Genomic DNA, 20,968 nt, shown 5'->3' with positions numbered 1-20,968 from the left:
AGTCAGCTACACCTGATCTGGTTCCAGAGTGCTAGCACCTAGCCTGAATCCATCTTTTGTTTCTTGGTTACCTTTTGCTTCTCTTGTTGCCCTCTACGTGAATCTTGTCTGATAGCTTCCCAAGGGTGCAAAGCATACCCTAAACTTGCTGAGGAAAAATGCAGCAAACTGTGATCTTCCTAAATTGGGTTGCGTTCGGCATTGTCCCTTTGGAGGCCCAGTCAGCTTGTTTTGAGGAATGGAAATCAGCTTGCTTAAGTGTAAATTTGGAGAACAATAAAAATATCCTTGGAGAAAGCAAGGTGTCTCAGTCCCAAGAGAGGCTGACTCCCCCTGCAGCTGAAACGTTCTAATGATGAGCTGTGTGTTCATCCCACGGACCCGCGTGGACACACACCTGTGTCCTAATACCTAGAAAGAAAGGAAGGAAGGAAGAGAGGGGGGCAGGAAGGGAGGGAGGGAGGGAGGGAGGGAGGAAGATTTAAAGCAGGAGGCTGGGCGACTACTCAGTGAAGTAGTTGCCAATCAAGGATGAGGACCTAAGTTTGCCCCCTGGAATCCATGGTGGCACACCCTTATGACATGCAGACAGGTAAGTTCCTGGAGCTGACTAGCCAGCCTGGCTTAATCCACAAGTCCTAGGTTCTAGTGAAAGGCCCTGTGTCAAGAAACAAGATGAACAGCTCCTGAGGAATGACAGCCAAGGTTGACCACTGGCCTCCACCTAGGAATATATGATCACAAAGAGCCAACCAGTCAGCCAGTCAGCCAGACACACACACACACACACACACACACACACACGGATTGAGAATTCAACTCAGTTGGTAGAGTGCTTGCCTAGCATGCAGGGGCCCTGGGTTCAGTTCCCAATATAGCATGAAACTGGGTGTGGTGATATACATCTTAATCCCAGCACTTGGGAATGGGAAGCAAGAGAACCATAAATTCAAGATCATATTCGGGAGCCCAGGGAACTTGAGGTCAGCTTATGCTACATGGGACTCTTGTTCGGCCCCTCCCCTCACAATTGCTAGCATCTAAACTATGCTTCCTGCTTTCCTCCTGCCCCTGCCCGTCTAAGGACTTTATACTTTAACTAATGTTTCCAGCAACTCGATGCGATTGGTATTGTCATCTCCAGTCCCTCTTGGTGAGATTCACTGATTAAGCATAAAGGAGTTAGGCTGGTATGGTGGCATATGTCTATGATCCCACTTAGAAGGTGAGGACAGGAGGATCAGGAATTCGAGATCCTGCTCAACCACACAGGCGAGCCTGGGCTGCGTGAAACCCTGTCAAAATAAACAAATAAGTAGCTTGCCTGAGGTCATGAAGCTTGGAGAGATCAGGAATGTGGGCAGCTTGACTGCACCCCCAGGCTGTTAAGTACTGAGCTGTATACACAACATCCCTGTGGGGAGGGGAGGGCATTGGCAGGCAGGACCAGCAAGAAGAAAAGGAGAAGCAGAGCAGGGTGAGTGATTTATGGGCAGAATGGTTCCCTTTCTGTGATCATAAAGCTGGGAGAAGGGCACTATGCTCAGTGGGAAGGGAGATAAAGTAATTTAGGAGGGCGGTCAAATGGGTTCCCTTCCCTTCCTGGGCAGAGGTTCCAGGTCATGAATCTCCATGTCCTAACTCTGTGAGAAATTCACAAAGCAGGGAGCTGACATCGGGTACGAGTGTGAAGGTCATGAAGGTGTGGGGCACAGGATCTCAAGGAAGCATAGGAGAAAGAGAGGAGGCAGGGAGGGAAGACAGGAAGGATGAATGCCAAGGTCAGGATAAGGATAGAATCCCTCCAGCTGGGCTATGGTGGCGCAGGTGGGAATTTCAGGACAGCCAGAGCTATGCAGAGTCCCTGTCCCAAAACAAAGCCACAAAAAAGAATTCACAAAATAATCATTACTTAAAAAAAAAGCAACACTAGGCAATCAAACAAAAAGAGGCTAGAAAGAGCTGCCTAGAGGATTCAGTGAGTAAAGGTGCCTGCTGCCAAGCCTGAAGATGTGGGTTCAATCCCCAGGACCCATGTAGTAGGAGCGAACTGATTCCCACAGGTGGTCCTTCTGATGGCCACACTCGGATCATGACATGCAAGCAGTGAACAAGTTAAAACATAACCACCACCCAAGGCTCAGGGACCACGACAGATGGCGGAGAGGAAGACCAGTAAGAACCAGAGTGGAGGATCACTTGAGAGAACGTGTCTGTGGAAATGACAGGATTGATATGCCCTGGAGCTCACAAGACCCATTGCCTGAACAAGACCAGCACGTGATCAAGCCAGGCAACATTCTAGCAATGGGGGAGGAAGACCCTCACAAGCCTCCGCCTCTCACTAAGGAGCTATGAACAGTTTGTGGCTTCCAGGAGAGAAAGATTTGTAGATTTGTTAAGGTGTGGCCTCTGGGAGTTTGACCACACTCCAGTGGATTGCCCTGCACTCAGGAGTATATAGGCAGCACCAATTAGACTTGGTGAGCTGAGAGAGAGAGAGAGAGAGAGAGAGAGAGAGAGAGAGAGAGAGAGGAGAGAGAGAGAGAGAGAGAGAGAGAGACAGAGAGAGACAGAGAGACAGAGAGACAGACAGACCGAGCGAGAGAGGGAGAGAGAATGAATTGGAGAGTAGGGGGTTGATAGATTTAGAGTTGGGGAGGAGGGGGCGTGAACATGATCAAAATACATTGTATAAAATTCTCAAAGATTATTAAAAATGCTGTATTTTGAGCTGGAGAAAGGGCTCAGCAGGTAAGAGCATGAACATATTATATTGCTCTTCCAGAGAACTTGGGTTCAGTTCCTGGCACCCACATCAGGCAGAAACAGCAGGCAGTAACTTTAGCTCCAGGGGATCCAACACCTTCTTCTGACCTCTATGAGCCCATGCACACATGTGGTGAACATACATACATTGTACCTCCACACACAAACACACATAAATTCAAACAAACAGCTAAGGGAGACGCGAGTTGCCACGGTAGTGAGACCTCACACTTTTAATCCCATCACTTGGGAGGCAGAGGCATACTAAGTTCTGAGTTCAATGCCAGCCTCCTTTACAGAAACAAATTCCAGAGTACACAGAGAAAACCCTGTCTCACAAAAACCGAGAGAGAGACGAGAGGAGGAGAGAGACGACGAAGAGAGAGGAGAGAGGAGAGAGAGAGAGAAGAGAGTCCCTGAGAGCATCCAGGAGTCGAGGCGTTTAGGCGAAGGGATGAAGGGATGTACATCATGCTGAGTTCCTAGATTCACGTGCTCTTTCACCCTCTGTGGTGCCTGACCAGAGCCTGGGATAGAAGTCTGGCCCTGTGTTGAGGCTGCTGGTGGTCAAGTGCTCTAGGCCCAATCAGGCAACTTCCAGACTTCAAGTCCAGATGCTGTGGCTTGGACTCCTGCCCTCCAACATGATCTGGTTGTGTGACCTTGGGCAAGTCATTGCCTCTTGGATCTGTATCTGTGAAACTGGGCACATGATGGGGTTGTGATGAAGATTCAATGAGAGGAAGATAAAAATGGTGTCCTTGGCACCGTGTTTGTCTGTCCCTTAAGTTTAGGACTCTACAATCAGCCGCTGATGTTGTGGACAACAGTTTACCCTAAACTGTCATCTCACCTGGAGCATAGGATAGTAATCCCTATTGTCCCCTCGTTTAAAAGGACATGGTGTCCCCTGTGTGAGTTGTGGGGTCAGGACACCTGGCACTTTGGTTACTCAAGACAAGCCAGCCCCCAAAGGGATAGTAGCACACACCTAGTTCCCAGAAGCAACTCGATGACAGCTTCCATCCATCAATGACAGCACCAGTCCAACCTAACTTTATGGGCCCAGCAGCTACTTAAGACTGTGAAGAGCGGTCTGGTTCAGTTCTTTCAGGCTGCTCCCGAGACCAGGTAGGCGGGTGAGGGGCTCCCTGAGACCAGGGTAGGCAGGGGCGAGTGAATGGGGTGAGGGGCTCCTGAAACCGGGTAGGCAGAGGTGAATGGGGGTGAGTAACTCCTGAGATCAGGTAGGCAGGGGCGAGTGGATGGGGGTGAGGGGCTCCTGAGATCAGGTAGGCAGGGGCGAGTGGATGGGGGTGAGAGGGTCCTGGAACCTGGGATACCAGGTGAGTAAGTTTTGAGGAGAAGCTCCAAGGAAAACTGGTGGCTCTGGTTTGGAATAGGGTCTGGTTTTCTTTCTTTCTTTTTTATTGTATGTGCATTGGTGTGTGCCTGCATGTGTGTTTGTGTTAGGGTGTCAGATCTTGGAGTTACAGATGGCTGTGAGCTGCCATGAAGGTGCTGGGAATTGAACCCGGGTCCCCTGGAAAAGCAGTCAGAGCTCCCAAACACTGAGCCATCTCTCCAGTCTCCCGTTTGTTTTGAGACAAGGCCTTGCTATATAGCATAGGCTGGTCTTGAACTGGTGACCTCCTGCCTTGACTCCCTAACAAATTGTGGCTGTTGTCCTCAGCACTTCGGAATCTAGTCAGCTCAGCGTCAGAGGTAGAAAGGCTGTGGAGAACCTCTGTGTGAGGGGCACAGAGCTCAGCCCCACTCTGCCGGACTCCATCCTGGCTTCCGCCATGTTCTGCAGAGGACAGTGTGTACTTTGTCTGTCCTACAGCTTTGTCTGTCCTTTACTCCTCGTCTACAGACACAGGGTGAAGATGAGTGACCAGAGATGAAGGGACTTTGCTTGGGGTGCTAGTCTTAGCTTTGGGAAGACAAGCAAAGAAGAAGACAGCCCTGTGACTTTCTGCACCAGACTCCAGCACCATGACAGTGTCCTACACTCTCAAGGTGGCAGAGGCGCGCTTTGGAGCCTTCTCCGGCCTGCTCCTTCGTTGGAGGGGCAGCATCTACAAGCTCTTGTACAAGGAGTTCCTGCTCTTCGGTGCTTTGTATGCCGTACTCAGCATCACGTACCGGTGAGAGCAGCTCAGAACCCTAGCCCGTGAAGACCTGTGTTGCCGGCCTCCTTCCAACCCAGGTCTCTGCCTGATGTGCCCTAGGCTGTTGCTGACCCAGGAGCAGAAGCATATTTATGCCCAGGTGGCCCGATACTGCAACCGCTCAGCAGACCTCATCCCCCTGTCCTTCGTGCTGGGTGAGGCCCCCTTCTAGTTTCCCCTGGTCTCCTGACCATGTTCTCTAACCTTTGGGTTGAGGGGACAACTCTGGGAAGTTTAGCCTAGAGTCAATCAGCAGACAGAAGGGCTAGAGCCTGGGTCCTCAGTTTCTCTGGGTCACTCCTTGCCTGTCATTTGCTGGACCCTCAATCTTCACTGGCACACCAGCTGGCCTTAAAACCCCACTCTGGGTACCAAAGGGGAGCTAGAGAGAAGGGATAACCCCTTCCTACCCTCATAGAGAAAAGGTGTCAGAATCAAAAATAACCCGGAAAGTTTGTCTTCTCTGCCTCTTCTGGGCCCCCACTTTTCCCAGTCAGGCAGTGGAACCAGAAGGGCCCCAGAGTCCCAAAACGTACCACCCTAATGCCTGGCACCTTTCTTTCTGGCCCTGTTATTCCTGGTGGCTCACCAGGTTTCTACGTGACTTTGGTGGTGAACCGATGGTGGTCTCAGTACACAAGCATCCCACTGCCTGACCAGTTAATGTGTTGTCATCTCAGCCCTGTGTGCACGGTGTGGACCAGAGTGGCCGTTTACTACGCCGAACTCTCATCCGCTATGCCAACCTGGCATCCGTGCTGGTGCTGCGTTCCGTGAGCACCCGTGTGCTCAAGCGCTTCCCCACTATGGAGCACGTGGTGGATGCAGGTGCCTGGGTGGTCGCAGCCCCTGGGTGGGTGGCTGGATGTCTTGGCTTTCCTCCGGTGATGGAAAGGTTTGACCCTTAGGGGGCGCTCCAGGATTCCAGAGAAGTCAGTGGGTCTAAGGGAGACCAGCCAGTTGCTGGACTCCTAGCGCCCCCTGGCGGCAGGAGACGTCTGTACCTTACCTTCTTCACCCTGGCAGGTTTCATGTCTCAGGAAGAGAGGAAAAAGTTTGAGAGCTTGAAATCTGACTTAACAAGTACTGGTCCCTTGCGTCTGGTTCACTAACCTCGCCGCGCAGGCCCGCAGGGATGGACGAATCCGTGATGACATTGCTCTCTGTCTCATACTGGAAGTAAGTCAGTTTAGGGTTTGGATCCTTGGTTCTATCGCCAGCTTCAGAATAATATTTTTGGTACTTGACACTTAAAAGGCACCAACTATATGCCACACACTTTTTGGGGGTAAGTACAAGATTACTCTCCGTAGCTCAAGCTTGCCTGAAACTCACTATTTAGCCAAGGCTGGCCTCAAACCCATGTTAATCCTGCCGCTGCCTCCTAAACTTTGGAATTGCAGGCAGGAGCCACTAGGCCTAGCAACTGCGTACTTGGGAAGCATGTCCTTGTGTTGACTCACTTAGTCCTCAAAACAACCCTGCAAGACAGGTACTATCATCCCCCTCTCACAGATAAGGAAACTGAGGCACAGAGTTGAGAAAAGCCCCTCACACAGTATGTTAGTGAAGCTGGGATCATGGTCTCTCAGGCTCCAGGGCCGGAAATTGCTTCCTACCCTAAGCACCCCAGCCTGATGACCTGAGAGCCTGAGGCTCAAGCCTGGTCCAGGTCATTTTTATGTGGCATCTCCTGCCTTCTTCCTCATCTCCCTCGTCTCCTCTGACCTCCCCCTCACCTGCTTCTCTAGGAGCTGAACAAGTATCGTGCCAAGTGCAGCATGCTGTTTCACTATGACTGGATCAGCATCCCCCTTGTCTACACCCAGGTAACTGCTTCTTACCTGCCCAGCTCAGGAGCCTATTGGATGTGCAATAGTGTGTGAGATCCCAAGGGCCAGAGATGGCTCTTGACCTAGACCAAGTCAGTCTCAGGAGGTACTGAACTGCTGAGGGTCACCCTCAAAAACCTTACTTCACACCAATCAATAATACCCTATCCTCAAAAAACATTCCTCCACACCCACAAAGATAACTCGGTCTCGAGTCAGGTAGTGGTGGCACACACCTTTAATCCCCTCACTCGGGTAGCTGAGGCCAACCTGGTCTACAAGGCAGGTTTCAGGTCAGCAGGCTACACAGAGAAAAGTCTTGAAAAACAAAAACAAAAAGATGATCCTGTCCTGCCAGGCATGGTGGCATACATCTTTAATTCCAACACTTAGGAGACAGAGGCAGAAGGATCTCTGTGAGTTCGAAGACAGCCTGGTCTACATAACAAGCTCCATCCAGTACAACCAGGGCTGCACAGAAACCCTGTCTTAAAAAGTGAAAACAAAAAGATTTTTGTCTCTATTGCTGCTGCCACCCAGTAGTCCATACTGAATCACTCGGCAGACCTCTCCAGGCCCTCAAAAACAGGGACAGACTCTCTTGTTGTCCCAGGGTGCTCTGACCCTTGCTTTTCCTTCAGGTGGTGACGATAGCTGTGTATTCCTTCTTTGCCCTTTCCCTGGTGGGCCGACAGTTTGTGGAGCCAGAAACGGGGGCTGCCAAAGTTCAGGAGTCTCTGGATTCAGGGAAGGAGCCCTCTCCAGCCCTGGGGGACCTGGACATGTTCGTGCCTCTTACCACATTGCTGCAGTTTTTCTTTTATGCTGGTTGGCTCAAGGTGGGTGTGGCATTCTACTCAGTAGCAGGCACGGATAATCACCATTACACTGCAAAGCTGAGCAGTCGGGGGCGGGAGCTCTGCTCCCGAATGACACCGCTTCTCCAATTCATAGGTAGCCGAACAGCTCATTAACCCCTTTGGTGAGGATGACGATGACTTTGAGACCAACCAGCTCATAGATCGAAACCTGCAGGTTAGGTGTGGGGTAGGGTTCTGGGGGCAGATAGCCAGGTGTGCAGAGGAGAAACAGCTGTGGCTTACTGTTTGCCCTTCTGCTGGCTCAGGTGTCCCTGCTCTCTGTGGATGATATGTACCAGAACCTGCCTCCTGCCGAGAAGGATCAGTACTGGGATGAGGCCCAACCTCAGCCACCCTATACGGTGGCCACAGCCGCCGAGTCACTGCGTCCTTCCTTTCTGGGTTCCACCTTCAACCTGCGGTGAGTCGGGATTTGACCCGGAAACTGGTGCCTAGTCCCTGGGCACCCTGAGGATACAAACAAGTACACCGGAGAGTCAATGCTTGTCTCTATCCGCTTTGGCACTGGCAGCATGAGCGACGACCCTGAGCAGTGCCTGCAGGTGGAGGCGTCCCCAAGGTCCGACCTGCCGGCACCCTCCACGCAGACCCCGCTGCTGGGCCGCTTCCTGGGCACAGGAGCACTGTCACCAGCTGTCAGCCTGCGGAACTTCGGCCGAGCGCGCGGTGCTCCCAGGACGCCGCACCTGCTTCGCTTGCGGACCGAGTTGGGTGGCGAGGAGGCTGCAAGCCGTATAGATGAGGCTGAGGAATCTGGGGATGAAGCCCTGGAACCTTGAGAAACCCTTCTGCCGGTGACTGCCACCCTGCCTACTTCCCCAGTTGCGCTTGGAGAAACTTTTCCACTGAGGAAAGCATTTGGGGACAGCCTTTGAAAGCAAAGGTGGCCAGGAGTTCGAGCTGGGGGTGGGGTTTATCTCCTTTAGCGTGACAGTGGGGTAGATTGCTTGGGGGGAAGCTAGAATAAAAAGGCCAAATACTTAGGGTTTGAACACAGAGGCAAGGTTATCTTTTCAGGCATTGGGGAGCTAGGCCCAAAACACTGGGGGAATGCCAGCATCCCTAGAAGTCTGGCCTGGTGTCCAACCCCAGCCTCTGTGCTGCCTTTGATTTAGTACTGAGCTCAGGAAGTGGCATTTCCAGTTTTGCGTAGATGCTCGGTGGACTGCTGGCCTGGGACAGCTGTTTTAGAACCAAGCGTGAAAAAATGAAGACACATTCCTTACCCTAGTAACCTCACTCTGAAGGCAGGTCAGTGGCTGTGCTGTGGGGCCTTTATTTGCAATGCTCGCTTTTTATTTATAACGAGTTTTTTATTTATAACGAGATTAAAGCCATTGGCTCACGGTGAATCATTGCCTGGCTGCCCTCTCCAGTTTACATTTATCAGTGTGTTGGAGACCCACCTTTGCAATCAGTCCTTTCCTTCTACACTATGGGTTCCAGGGACTGAACTCAGGTCATCAGGCCTGGCACATGCCTTTACCAGTGGAGTCTTCTCAATGGCAATTAAAAACACTAACACCAGGCAGTAGTGGTGCACGCCTTTAATCTCAGCACTTGGGAGGCTGACAGGAGGATCTCTGAGTTTAAGGCCAGCCTTGTCTATACAGTGAATTTTAGGACAGGCTCCAAAGCTACACAGAAAAACCCTGTCTTGAAAAAACCAGAAACAAAAAATTGTGTCAGAAATGTGTGCCGTAGAGAGCAGAGGTAGGAGGAACGTCTGAGTTAAATGCCAGTCTGGTCTACCAGCACAGCCAGGGCTATGTAGAAATTGTCTCAAAAACCTGAAAGATAGTATATGCCCATGGATGCAGCACCATAGCAAGCCTGCGGTCAGACAAGGCAGGAGCTAACGTGCCCCTCCTCCCATGTGGGCTGTGTGGATGTGGACACACTACGTATGTGGGGTCAAAGGATGTTTTCAGAATCAGCCCATGCTTCTGGAAATCAAATTTAGGTCAGGCTTGTGTGAAAAGCATTTACACAGGCTGAGCCATTTATCCAAATCTTAAATGTGCAGACAATATCACACCAGTGATAACTAATGCTAATATAGAAAGCATAAATGCTTTTGCGGATGTTGATGGAGAATATTGTTTTCAAAACAGGGATTCACTATGTAGTCCTGGAACTCTGTAGAACAGGCTGGCCCTGAACTCAGAGATCCACCCAAGTGCTAGGATTAAAAGTGGGAGTCACAAAGGGTGGTGGTGGTACTGAGACAGAGAGACAAGTGGGTTTGAGGCCAGCCTGATTTACAGCGCTGAGTTGTAGGGAACAGGCTCTAAAGCTACAGAGAAACCCTGTCTCAAAAACACCAGAGGGGAGCTGGAAAGATGGTTCAGAGGTAAAGGGCACTGGCTGCTCTTCCAGAGGTCGTGAGTTCAATTCTCAGTAACCACATCATGGCTTACAACCATCTGTAATGAGATCTAGCACTCTTTTCTGGGTGCAGGGATGCATGCAGACAGAACACTGTATACATAATAAATCTTAAAAAAAAACAAAAAACAAAGAGAGCTGGAAATGGCTCATTGGTTAAGAGCACCGACGTCTCACAACCACCTATAATGAGATCTGTGCCCTCTTCTGACCTACAGGCAGCAGGATACTGTATAATTAATATTAAAAAAATTTAAAAAGGAAAAACAAGTGTGTGCCACACTGCCAGACCCAGTCAGTGCCTAACAAAAGGGAGCTGAATTTGACTTTCTCTTGAAAAGCCTACATCAATTTCCTAAAACATTTGAGCTTAACCCTAATTCGGAATCATTAAATTCCATTGGTCTTACGGTAGGGACAGACAGCTAGAGATACAGCTCATGAATCTTCATTTGATATCCATCAAGTCCTGGGGTTAGATTAAAGGCGGTGGTGGCACATGCCTTTAATCCCAGGAGGCAGAGGCAGGAGGATCTAGTCTACAGAGCTAGTTCCAGGACAGGCTCCAAAGCTACAGAGAAACCTGTCTGGAAAAACAAAGCAAAAACCAAAACACTCAAACACAAAATGGTGACACACATTTTAGGCCCAGGAGGCAGAGGCAGATAGATCTTGGTTCAAGGGCAGCCAGTACTATAGAAAAATAACACCAAAAGATTGTTAGGCAGGTGGTGGTGGCACACACATTCAATCCCAGCACTCGGGAGGTAAAGACAGGTAGATCTGAGTTCGAGGCCACCCAGGACTACAGAGAAATTCTCTCAAAAATCAAAAGACTAACTTTATTAGAGGGGCTGAAGTAGTTAAGAGCACCCATTCCAGTTCCAACAGGTCCAGTGCCAGTGCCCTCTTCTGATCTTCTTGAGCACCAGACAAGACACTCATATGTGGGGACACGGATGGCACTGTCACTGCCTCAGGCTATGAATCCCCTGGTGCCCATCTTTAATCAACACAAAGAGAGATAAAGGCAAACACAGACCCCTATGAGCTCAAGGATAGCCTGGTCTACATAAGCAGTTTCATATCAGCCAGGGATACATATTAAGCCCTCATCTCAAAAACAAACCAATTTTGTGATTTTAAAACCCATCCCCTGGCCGGGCGGTGGTGGCACACGCCTTTAATCCCAGCACTCGGGAGGCAGAGGCAGGTGGATCTCTGTGAGTTCGAGGCCAGCCTGGTCTACAAGAGCTAGTTCCAGGACAGGCTCTAAAAAAGCTTCAGAGAAACCCTGTCTCAAAAAACCAAAATAAATAAATAAATAAATAAATAAAATAAAACAAAACAAAAGCCATCCCCTGGCTCTTACAGATAGCTGTGAGTGCAGCTGCAGCTACCACAATGCTCCCCACCAAAATGGCCATAGATTAACCCTCTGGAACTGTAAGCAAGTCCCCCATGAACTCCAAAATTTGCTGGGAGGTGATAGCACATACCTTTAATCTCAGAAGTCAGAGGCTGGTGGATCTGAGATCCAGGACCAGAGACCTTATTTTAGAACATCTCCCCTCAAAACAAAAACCTGATCTCATGCAGGACAGTGCAGACCTTTAACCTCAGCACTAGGGGGCAGGATGCAGATCTCTGGTTTCAGGACAGCCAGAGTTGTCACACTGAGAAACCCTGCTTTAAAAACCAAACCCAGCCAAAACAAGAAACAAAAACCTGCCAGGCAGTGGTGTTGCACACCTTTAATCCCAGCACTCAGGAGGCAGAAGCAGGCAGATCCGAGTCTGAGGCCAGCCTGGACAGAGTGATTTCCAGAACAGGCTCCAAAGGTACACAGAGAAACCTTATCTTGAAAAAAAAAAAAAACAAAAAAAAAAAACAAAATAAACCCCCAAACCTTTGAAGCGCCAGACAGACAAAATGCTTGCTTAATAAGCATTAAGACCCTGCACTGGATAGCCAACCACTTGGGTTAGGGTGCACAGCTGATTTTTGACCAAGTCCCATTTCTCCTCTTAACTTCTCTGGGAAACCTTAAAACATTAACCAGTGGTGATGTACCCAGGATGCAGATGAAGATGAATCTGAGCTGAAATCAGCCTGGTGTGGAGCTCCAGAGACTAACTCAAAAGTACCCCAAGTATTAACCTTCTGAAGACATCTCTTGTAGCTTGTATGACTGTCAAGATCCTCAATCCTCAAAAGAATGCCCAAGTCCCCAGACTTCCCATGAACCACCTAACAATAGCAGGCAGTATAGCCATGTGCTTAATACTCATACAGGCCAATGCCTAGCACATACAAACTTAATAGAACCCTGAAAACCCAAGTATACAAAGGAACGGGACAGTTCTCCAGCCTGACAATACAAACACCAATACTGTTGGAGAGCTCACAAGCCTCCTCTATACCAAAGTGCTCTAGGCTCCCAGAAGACGCAGGAAGCCAGATGGTGGTGGTGCATGCCTTTAATCCCAGCACTCGGCAGATGGCTCTCTGTGAGTAGTTCGAGGCCAGTCTGGTCTACCAGTGCTAGTTCCAGGACAGGTAGAGCTGTTATACAGACAACCCCCGCCTTACAAAACAAAAAGACCCAGAATACTGACTTTAAACAGTGTTCTCAAGGACTAGGCACCGGGCCTTACAGTATGGCTGCATGGGTAAGAGTGTAGATGAGTCCAGCTTTTTGCTCAGGGGAGCAGGAAAAAACCCTAGGCATACATTCAGACAATATAAATACAGAATAATAAACACCTTTATTACATGAGCTATGAAGGATGGTTTATTTGCCTTTCCGGGCTTTGATCTTCCTCAGATAGAACTCCAGCTCCTTGCCTTCTAGCACATAGCCATCTGCTCTGCCGCACTGGCCTGGTCTTGAGGCGATACAGGCTGTTAAGAGAATAGGTGGTCCTTAGTAAAAAAAGAGGCCCCACTCAACCTACCTCAAGCTGGTCTAATACCTAAAGGGCAGGCGTGAAGCCAACTGTCTCCTCAGATACACTTTATCCTCACTTGGACGTCAGCAGCAGAACTGGACAAAGTTCTCATCACTGAGACAGCCATCAGCCAGGGCTTCCCCCTCAGTCTATTCCACTGATGAATTCCCTCTTAGGCCCACAGCAAGCAGCAATCTCCACTCACGCTTTCTGAATCCCACCGTTCACACCTCCTAATACCCAACAGTCAATCGAGCTGGGCAAGGGTAAAGCCCCACACCACCGACTCCCGCTCCCAACCCAGCAGCCTGTCTCACCCAGAAGCTTGCCCTGCTGGAACTGCTCCTCCAGAAGACTGCTGATCTTGGCGTTCTTTTTCCTTTCATCGTATTTCTTCTGAATTTTCTTTGATCGTTTTTTGTTTAATATTTCTTCCTCCTCAGGAGTCTGAATAAAGAAAACACAAATGGCTGGTCATCATTAAAGTCACCAAGTCTTCCCAAACCCCCAATCCCCTGACGCTTGCCTTCTTCAGCACACAAGTGTTCATCTCCTTCCTTCAGTAGCAGAACTGGACAGTATTTTCATCACATAAAGGCAGCCCTCCCCGCCTCGTCCCCCAGCAGGAAAGGAACTCACCAGCTTGGCCCCCTTCTTGCGGCCCAGGGGCAGTGCATAGTGGGACTCGTACCACTGTCGGTACGGTGTGCTGTCAATAAGCACAATGCAGTTCTTGACCAGAGTCTTGGTGCGGACCAGCTCATTATTGGATGCATTGTAGACAACATCAATGATCCTTGTTTTGCGAGTACAACCTGCATGCAAAGGAAATTCACAATTTAGGGGCAGGAAAGGCAGCTCAACACCAAGGCACTTGGTTAACGTGTACCTGGCTCCAGCGAACACACGCTCGCTCACACACTCCTACCTCAAGCACACAGGGCAACCACTGGTTGTGCTCCCTACCCCAGGAAGGGCAGAATACCCAGCCGCTCTGCTCTTGGCCCACACTACCTTTTCCTTTAATTCAAAGCTTTCCTCAGCAATCTCTAGGAAACACCCCGCGTTGCAGGACTCATTAGATCAGATCGGAAAAGAACTCTCCAGCTATCTCAAGATCTTCCTTTCACACATGGCAAATTTAAATACTCTGATACATCCAAAGGACTTACACTCGGAACCCCAGGAAAAGTTCCCCACATCCAATCTTAGGGCACGGTACTTCTTATTGCCTCCTCGCACACGGACCGTGTGGATGCGACGAGGGCCAATCTGGAAAACACGAGAAAGCCAGAATGTGGTCACCACGAAGAGAGGGGACCCGGAGAGGAACCTGAGCTAGATGGGAGGTAACAGTCAGTGTAACTATGACAAGTCCTTTCACGGGCAAGTGGCACACAGGTGACCAAGACGGCCACAACCACGCCTAAGGATACTTTTTCATCACTCCAATTACCTCCAAAAAGAAAAGCCAGGCCCCGCAAACACAGAAGGAGCTGCGGTAAAAAGGCCCCAACGTTACAGGACTAACACGAAAGGGGGGGGGGGGTCCTGCAAGGCCGGGTCCCCAACATGTGCCCATGGGGGGGGCACCGACCCTGGGTTCTCGAGGACTTCGCTCCGCACCGCACGAGGACACGTTCGAGACGCCCAGTCTCCCAGACAGACAGAGCGCGCGGACATGCGACCCCCGAACCCACCTTAGTGTTAGCCGCAGGCCGTCCCAGCTCATACTTCCGCTTCTTGTGGTAGGGCTTTCGCTTACCCCCGGTCTTGCGGCGCTTGTGCCAGTTGTCCCGAGAGATGCCTGTGTGCGGGAGCGGGGACGCAAGCCTGAGCGATCGGGACTCGGTACCGGCGACCCGGCCAGCTCCGGGGCCCCGCTCGGCCAGCGGGCCACACACTCAGCTCTCCAAGGTTGGCCTCCCCACGACGCAGTCGGGAGTTTGCAGCACACCTAGGTGTCATCATCCGCGTGCGGCCCGCGGCAGCCATGATGGACCGCTCGCAGCCCGGAGCCCGGAGCCCGGGAAGCGGCCGCGGCGATCTCGGCGGCCCAAGCCCACGGCCGGCCCTCCCCACGGGTGCTCGTGGCCCACGGTCGGGACGAGCATGCTCCTGGCAGGGCTGCGGGGCAGGATGGAGACGGATGGCGCTCGCTCCCCGCAGCCCGACCCGGCCCACAGCAACACTCACCCATCGCTCGGCGCTGGCAGGAAAGAGGAAGCGCAAAGCTTCACGGTCCGGTTTCTAAAACTCAGCCCCGCCTTCTTTACGTCTCTTCCGGTTTCCGGGAAGGACCCGCAGCCTCGAGGATCCTGGGACGCCGGGGAGGGTCCTGCGGTGTGCAGACCCCTGCGGCTCCCTTGACCTTGGGCAGACTGGAGCCAGCCTGCTGCGCTGCTCGACGACGGGAGAGGTCACACTTGCCCGCTGTCGTGCTTACATTTTTGTCCTTAATTAATTAATTAATTTTGGGAGACCGGTCTTTTGTAGCCTAGGTCCTCAGTTTCCACCTGCCGAGTAAACTACGCCAGAATTAAAGGCGTACGCTACCGTGCGATCCATATCTGTGGTGTTAGTTGTTTGCTTCCCCGTTTGTTAGTTTGTTTCTAAAATTACACTTGGCAGGGCACGGCTCACGCCTTTCATTCCAGCTCCCCGGAGGCAGAGGCAGGTGGATTTCTGAGTTTGAGGCCAACCTGCTCTACAAAGTGAATTTTAGGAAAGCCAGGTTTACATAGACCCTGCCTCGAAAAGAGAAAGATAATAAAATTAAACTTATCTGGCCAACGTGGGTGGGCAGGGGCTCGTGGCTGGAGTAGAAGAGAACATGAGTCCCCTCCTACCCTGTGGGACCCGGGGTCTTTTATTTTTCGTTCGTTTTTGAATGTAGTTTTGCTGGCAGCAGAAGTTGTTGGATATCAGGCAACCACTCTACCAACTCAGTTATACCCTGTTAGCTTCAAACCGGGGAAAAATGCCTGATGTGCCTGCTTAACATATGGAAGCCGACCTGACCCAGGTTCTACCAGCATGCCTCAGTTCCTACGAGTTTCAGGCTGTGGCGGGCATACCCTGCCCTCTGCCCTGACTCTCCAGCCCTGGCGATGGGCTACCCTTCTCCCAGAGGCTCTTTTCCCTCTAGAGAAAAGACATTCAGACATTTTAGTCACCCGCTCCTTTTTGTGCCTTTGACCTCCAGGCTGCGGCGCCTGGTTCCCGGCTCTCCCCTCTTTTTCCTTTACCCTTTTCCCAAATGGCCCAGCTCAGTCTGGTCAAGTCCACTCGGGACTCTCCCAGATGTCTCTGCTTCTACCTACGGTCTCCCCCTTATCTATAATAAGCTTTCTCCTCCACCATACCTAGGAGCAGCCATGCCCCTCCCCTTCCTTTTATTTTTTACTCATACTCCAGTTCTATCTTTATCCTATCTATCATCTATCTATCTATCATCTATCTATCTATCATCTATCTATCTATCATCTATCTATCTATCTATCTATCTATCATCTATCTATCTATCATCTATCTATCATCTATCCATCTATCATCTATCTATCTATCTATCTATCATCTATCTATCATCTATCTATCATCTATCTATCTATCATCTATCTATCTATCATCTATCTATCATCTATCATCTATCTATCTATCATCTATCTATCCATCTATCATCTATCCATCTATCATCTATCTATCTATCTATCTATCTATCTATCTATCATCTATCTATCTATCATCATCTATCTAATTTTGCCTAGCGGTGGCCCACGCCTTAGATCCCAGCTCTTGAAGGCAGAGAGGAGCCCGGATCTCCGCGAGTTCAAGGACAGCCAGGGCTGTCATTTCAAAAAACAGACAAGACAAAACAAAACAAACAAAAAAATCAGGCGGTAGTGGTGCACACGTCCCTTTAATGCCAGCACTAGGGGTGGGGGAGTTTTATTTTTATTTTGTGTGCACTGGTGTTTTGCCTACATGTATGCCTGTGTTGGATCCCCTGGAACTAGAGTGACAGACAGTTGTGAGCTACCAGGTGGGCGCTGAGAATTGAACCCCATTCTCTGGAAGAGCAGCCAGTGCTCTTAACTGCTGAGCCACCTCTCCCTAGAATGCATTTATGATGAGAAATAAATACTTTAGACACAACTACTCAATCCTGTCCACTCAGAAAACAGGTAGAGAAAATAGCAGATGCGGGGCCAGCAGTGAAGGTTTCTGCTGCCAAACCTGAAGACAGTTTGATCATCTGGACTTACATAGCAGAAGGATGGAAAACGGACTTTGGCAACTTGTCTTCTGATCTCCAAGCACTAAGGTACACACGTAATTTAATAAATAATAAAGTAGAAAATGAGTGGTTGAGTCATGTGGATACTTGCACTTGAGTTTCCTGTAATTTCCATGTTCATGTATTGTATCTTAAAAATAAGCTCCTGGCTGGCTTGTTAGAGCCCATTCCCTATGCAGGGATGCATGCTCGGACTCAATGCAGAGGGCAGGGGCTTGGTCCTGCCCCAAATTAATGTGTGAAACTGTGTCGACTCCCCATGGGAGCCCTTACCTGTTAGGAGGAGGGAAGGGATGGAAGGAGAGAACCTTGGTTGGAATGTAAAATGAATTAAAAAATAAATGTTAAAAAAAAAGCTTCTAAACTAAGAGCCCCACAGACCAGACAAAATCAAAGTGGAGGGTCTGAAGGGTTCTAACTCCTCTAAGTGGTATAATGCTTGCTTAGCATGCCTGAAGGGAGGTTCAGTACTTAGTTACAGAGGAAATACGTTTGTGTGCTTTTTTTTTTCTTCTTCGAGACAGGCTTTCTTTGTGTAGCCTTCCCAGGAACTCACTCTGTAGACCAGGTTGGCCTCGAACTCAGAGATCCGCCTGTGATCTTGAGTACTGGGATTAAAGGCGTGCACCAGCACCACCTGGCTAAATAAGTTTTTTCTTTTAAAGAAACCAAACAGGACAAACAAAAACAAAAACAAAAAACAAAATAAAAAAAAAAGCCGGGCGGTGGTGGCGCACGCCTTTAATCCCAGCACTCGGGAGGCAGAGGCAGGTGGATCTCTGTGAGTTCGAGGCCAGCCTGGTCTACAAGAGCTAGTTCCAGGACAGGCTCCAAAGCCACAGAGAAACCCTGTCTCGAAAAACAAACAAACAAAATAAAGAAACCAAACAGGTTGCTGATAGCCAGAACCTGTTCCACTCATTTCCATTGTTGGCTTTCTGAGTAAGCACGGATGTTTCGTGCCTCTTACCCACTGCTCAACAACACATTGTATTTATTTCTGTTTTTTTGAGGCAGGGTTCCTCTGTGTAATAGCCCTGACTGTCCTGGAACTCCCTCTTTAGACCAGGCTGGCCTCGAACTCACAGAGATCTGTTGGGGAATATTATTTTCAGGTGTGTGACTTTTGTTTACACTGCATTTAACTCTATGAAGCTGTGTTACTGTGCCTGTCTAAAACACCTGATGGGCCTAATAAGGAGATGAACAGCCAGTAGCAAGGCAGGAGCTAGGATAGGCGGGGCTGGCAGACAGAATATAAACGGGAGACCCCTAGCACAAAGAAAAAGAGCCAGAGAACGAGGAAAATAGGAGGCCATCAGGGGCCAGCCACCCAAGCTACACAGCAAGCCACGGAGAAAGAAGTAAGACATACGAAGTACGAAGTAAGAAAAAGAAAAACCCAGAGGCAAAAGGCAGACAGGATAACTTAAGAAAAGCTGGGATAGAAACAAGCCAAGGGCAGACATTTATAGAAAAGACTCCATGTGTGATGTATTTTGGAACAGGGTAGCGGGCCCCTCAAAAAGTCAAAAGAGCAAAACAACATACAACAGAGATCCACCTGCCTCTGCTTCTCAAGTGCTGGGATTAAGGCGTGCGCCACCACCGTCAGGCACATCTTGAAAGCACATGTGTGACTTTGCATCCCACGGTCACAGCAGTTCTTTGCTTCTGGTCAGTCTCTGGCCACTGCTCTCGCCCTTTCCAGGCCCAGGGAAGTATCCTGGGTGGGGGAGCTAATGCACCCCACCCTTCAGCCATAGTTCCCCCCAGCTCCTAGCACCTACATTTGCTTTATTGGGTGTCTCCCCACACAGGGGCAGGACTCCTTGGGTCACAGGAATGAGGGAAAGTGATTCCACCAATAGTGGGATGACAGGAAACTGGTGGCCCCTCAAGTGTCTGGTGGCTCCTCAAGGAGCTGGGTAGTAGTGGCGCACGCCTTTAACCTCAGCACTTGGGGCGCAGAGACAGGTGGGTCTCTATGAGTACAAGGCCAGCCTGGTCTACAGAGCGAGTTCCAGGACCGGTTCTAAAGCTACAGAGAAACCTTGTTGGGGGGGGGGGAGGAAAAGATAAGAAAAAGGGAGATTGCCTTGGAAGAGCCTAGCAGTGCACGGTCCAGGATAAAATCTTTAGTGATTTTTTTTTTAATGGAGGAGGGAGTTTTACATGCAGGCCTAGAACTCATAGGTAGCCCAGGCTAGCCTTGATGGGAGTTACCACCACCACATCCAGCTTCTGGATCACTCTGAACTAGGGATAAATAAGCAGTATCCCTCCCAGTATCAGCTGGGACATCGCACTGATGGAGAGGTCTGACATATGCGAGTCTGAGTCACTGTCAGTGCATTTGACTGAGGTGGGCATGTGTCCACCGGAGTTGGATTTGGAAGCATTTTGTCCAGGAGACCCAAGCCATGTACAAGATACAGGTTTGTAGAACATCATGGATTGCAACTATAGCCAGCTGTCCAGCATCTTCTGCAAGATAGGGGCCATGCAAAAGCTGGTATTGCTCAGTGGGCCAAAGACCCCTCAGTCCCCAGCTCAGAAACTGTAGGGCCCAGATCTTACGGGTACTGTCACATTGGTATGGATGGGAGATCAGCACCCATGGAAATGGACTGTGGCAAGAAACTTCTGTGTATCACACAGGTACAAGAGAGAGGATTTGAGGATGGCTCAGGCCAGGCCTGGTTGCGATTTCCCAGAAAGTACGAGGTGTAAACCTGGCCATCTCCTCCATAGGAGAGGCAGAGCCAAGGATTTTCACCATTTCGCATCTCACTGGGTTTGTGGGCTGAGTCACACTGTTTTATCCAATCTGAACACACGGAGCACTAAAATCCTTTAGAAATACATTGGTACCATTCACTGAATTCTCGATGGCATCTGATCTGTGAGTGCCCAAACACCCCATGCCTTAAGCTTAGTTCCTCAGTCCACCTAGCAAACTAGTCCTTTTACAAAACCACACTAGTGTTCCCTTCAGATGCCTTTTCTCTGTAGGAAGTCAAGTGCTTTGTCAGCGTTTCCAGTTTCTCGGCACGTCCTGAGCAGACTAAGTCAGGCTGGTGCCACAGGCTATCTTCCTGCTAAAGGCAGAGGCTGAGGAGGAAGGATTACAAGTTCAAGGCCAGACTCAAAGGGCGTCACGCTAAGACGGCGTGAGAGCCCTGAGAGCTAAGTGGAGGAAGAGGTGAATGCACAGGCTTAGGTGCAGGAGACAGGTGAGGCCAAGGTGCACCCACAAAGGCTGTAGGAGCAGGATTGAGGGATACTGAAGGGCAGGGCGCTGGCCCACATTGTTGGCCCATGTGCTGCTGTCAGTTATAAGTCTCAGTGGACCTGGGACATCACCATCTGCTCACAGAGAAACGGAGAGACCTGACGCCTTCATTACAACCAATACAGTCCGCTGGCCTCTGCCCCGAACCTGTGGCCTTCTGCACTAACACTTCTGTCCTCACTTGTGGCCAAGTGTAACTCGTGTGCAATAAATCATTTTTCTCGCTGTCTCAAAACAAAACTAAAGAGCAGGACTATAGCTATACTGGAGCGTTCACCTAACAGGTTCAATCCCCACGGCTTTGTAGCTAGGGCTGTAGAGAGTGTGCAAATGCAACTCCAGCCCCTTCATCACTCAGAGCTCAGGACAGGGCTACTGACA

At 50.0% G+C, this 20,968-nt stretch overlaps 2 protein-coding genes and 4 non-coding genes across 6 annotated transcripts; 1 reads left to right on the top strand and 5 right to left on the bottom strand.

The window, feature by feature from the left end:
- Positions 1–4,767: 4,767 nt before the first annotated feature.
- On the top strand, positions 4,768–8,435 carry Best4 (bestrophin 4). Its single transcript, XM_038335020.1, is given in 11 exon segments — positions 4,768–4,919; positions 5,004–5,098; positions 5,536–5,615; positions 5,618–5,771; positions 5,970–6,021; positions 6,023–6,122; positions 6,695–6,772; positions 7,417–7,614; positions 7,730–7,810; positions 7,902–8,056; positions 8,168–8,435. Coding segments are annotated over 11 exon segments (1,413 nt in total).
- Positions 8,436–12,793: 4,358 nt separating this feature from the next.
- Rps8 (ribosomal protein S8) lies at positions 12,794–15,288 on the bottom strand. The gene is made up of 6 exons (XM_038333579.1): positions 15,192–15,288; positions 14,696–14,802; positions 14,168–14,267; positions 13,635–13,810; positions 13,313–13,442; positions 12,794–12,948 (listed from the first exon to the last, which is right to left on the bottom strand). The coding sequence occupies exons 1-6, from the start codon at positions 15,193–15,195 to the stop codon at positions 12,839–12,841; spliced, it is 627 nt and encodes a 208-aa protein (XP_038189507.1). The 5' UTR covers positions 15,196–15,288; the 3' UTR covers positions 12,794–12,838.
- On the bottom strand, positions 13,046–13,115 carry LOC119818124. Its single transcript, XR_005286033.1, has one exon. It is a non-coding gene; the product is annotated as a small nucleolar RNA SNORD38 (small nucleolar RNA).
- LOC119818125 lies at positions 13,522–13,591 on the bottom strand. Its single transcript, XR_005286034.1, has one exon. It is a non-coding gene; the product is annotated as a small nucleolar RNA SNORD38 (small nucleolar RNA).
- On the bottom strand, positions 14,346–14,449 carry LOC119818127. The gene has a single exon (XR_005286036.1). It is a non-coding gene; the product is annotated as a small nucleolar RNA SNORD46 (small nucleolar RNA).
- On the bottom strand, positions 14,893–14,971 carry LOC119818117. The gene has a single exon (XR_005286027.1). It is a non-coding gene; the product is annotated as a small nucleolar RNA SNORD55/SNORD39 (small nucleolar RNA).
- Positions 15,289–20,968: the final 5,680 nt, after the last annotated feature.

The sequence above is a fragment of the Arvicola amphibius genome, chromosome 6, assembly GCF_903992535.2.
Source record: "Arvicola amphibius chromosome 6, mArvAmp1.2, whole genome shotgun sequence".
Taxonomy (NCBI): Eukaryota; Metazoa; Chordata; class Mammalia; order Rodentia; family Cricetidae; genus Arvicola; species Arvicola amphibius.
Note: the sequence above shows the minus strand (reverse complement) of the source record. Positions and strands in the feature narration are given on the sequence as shown.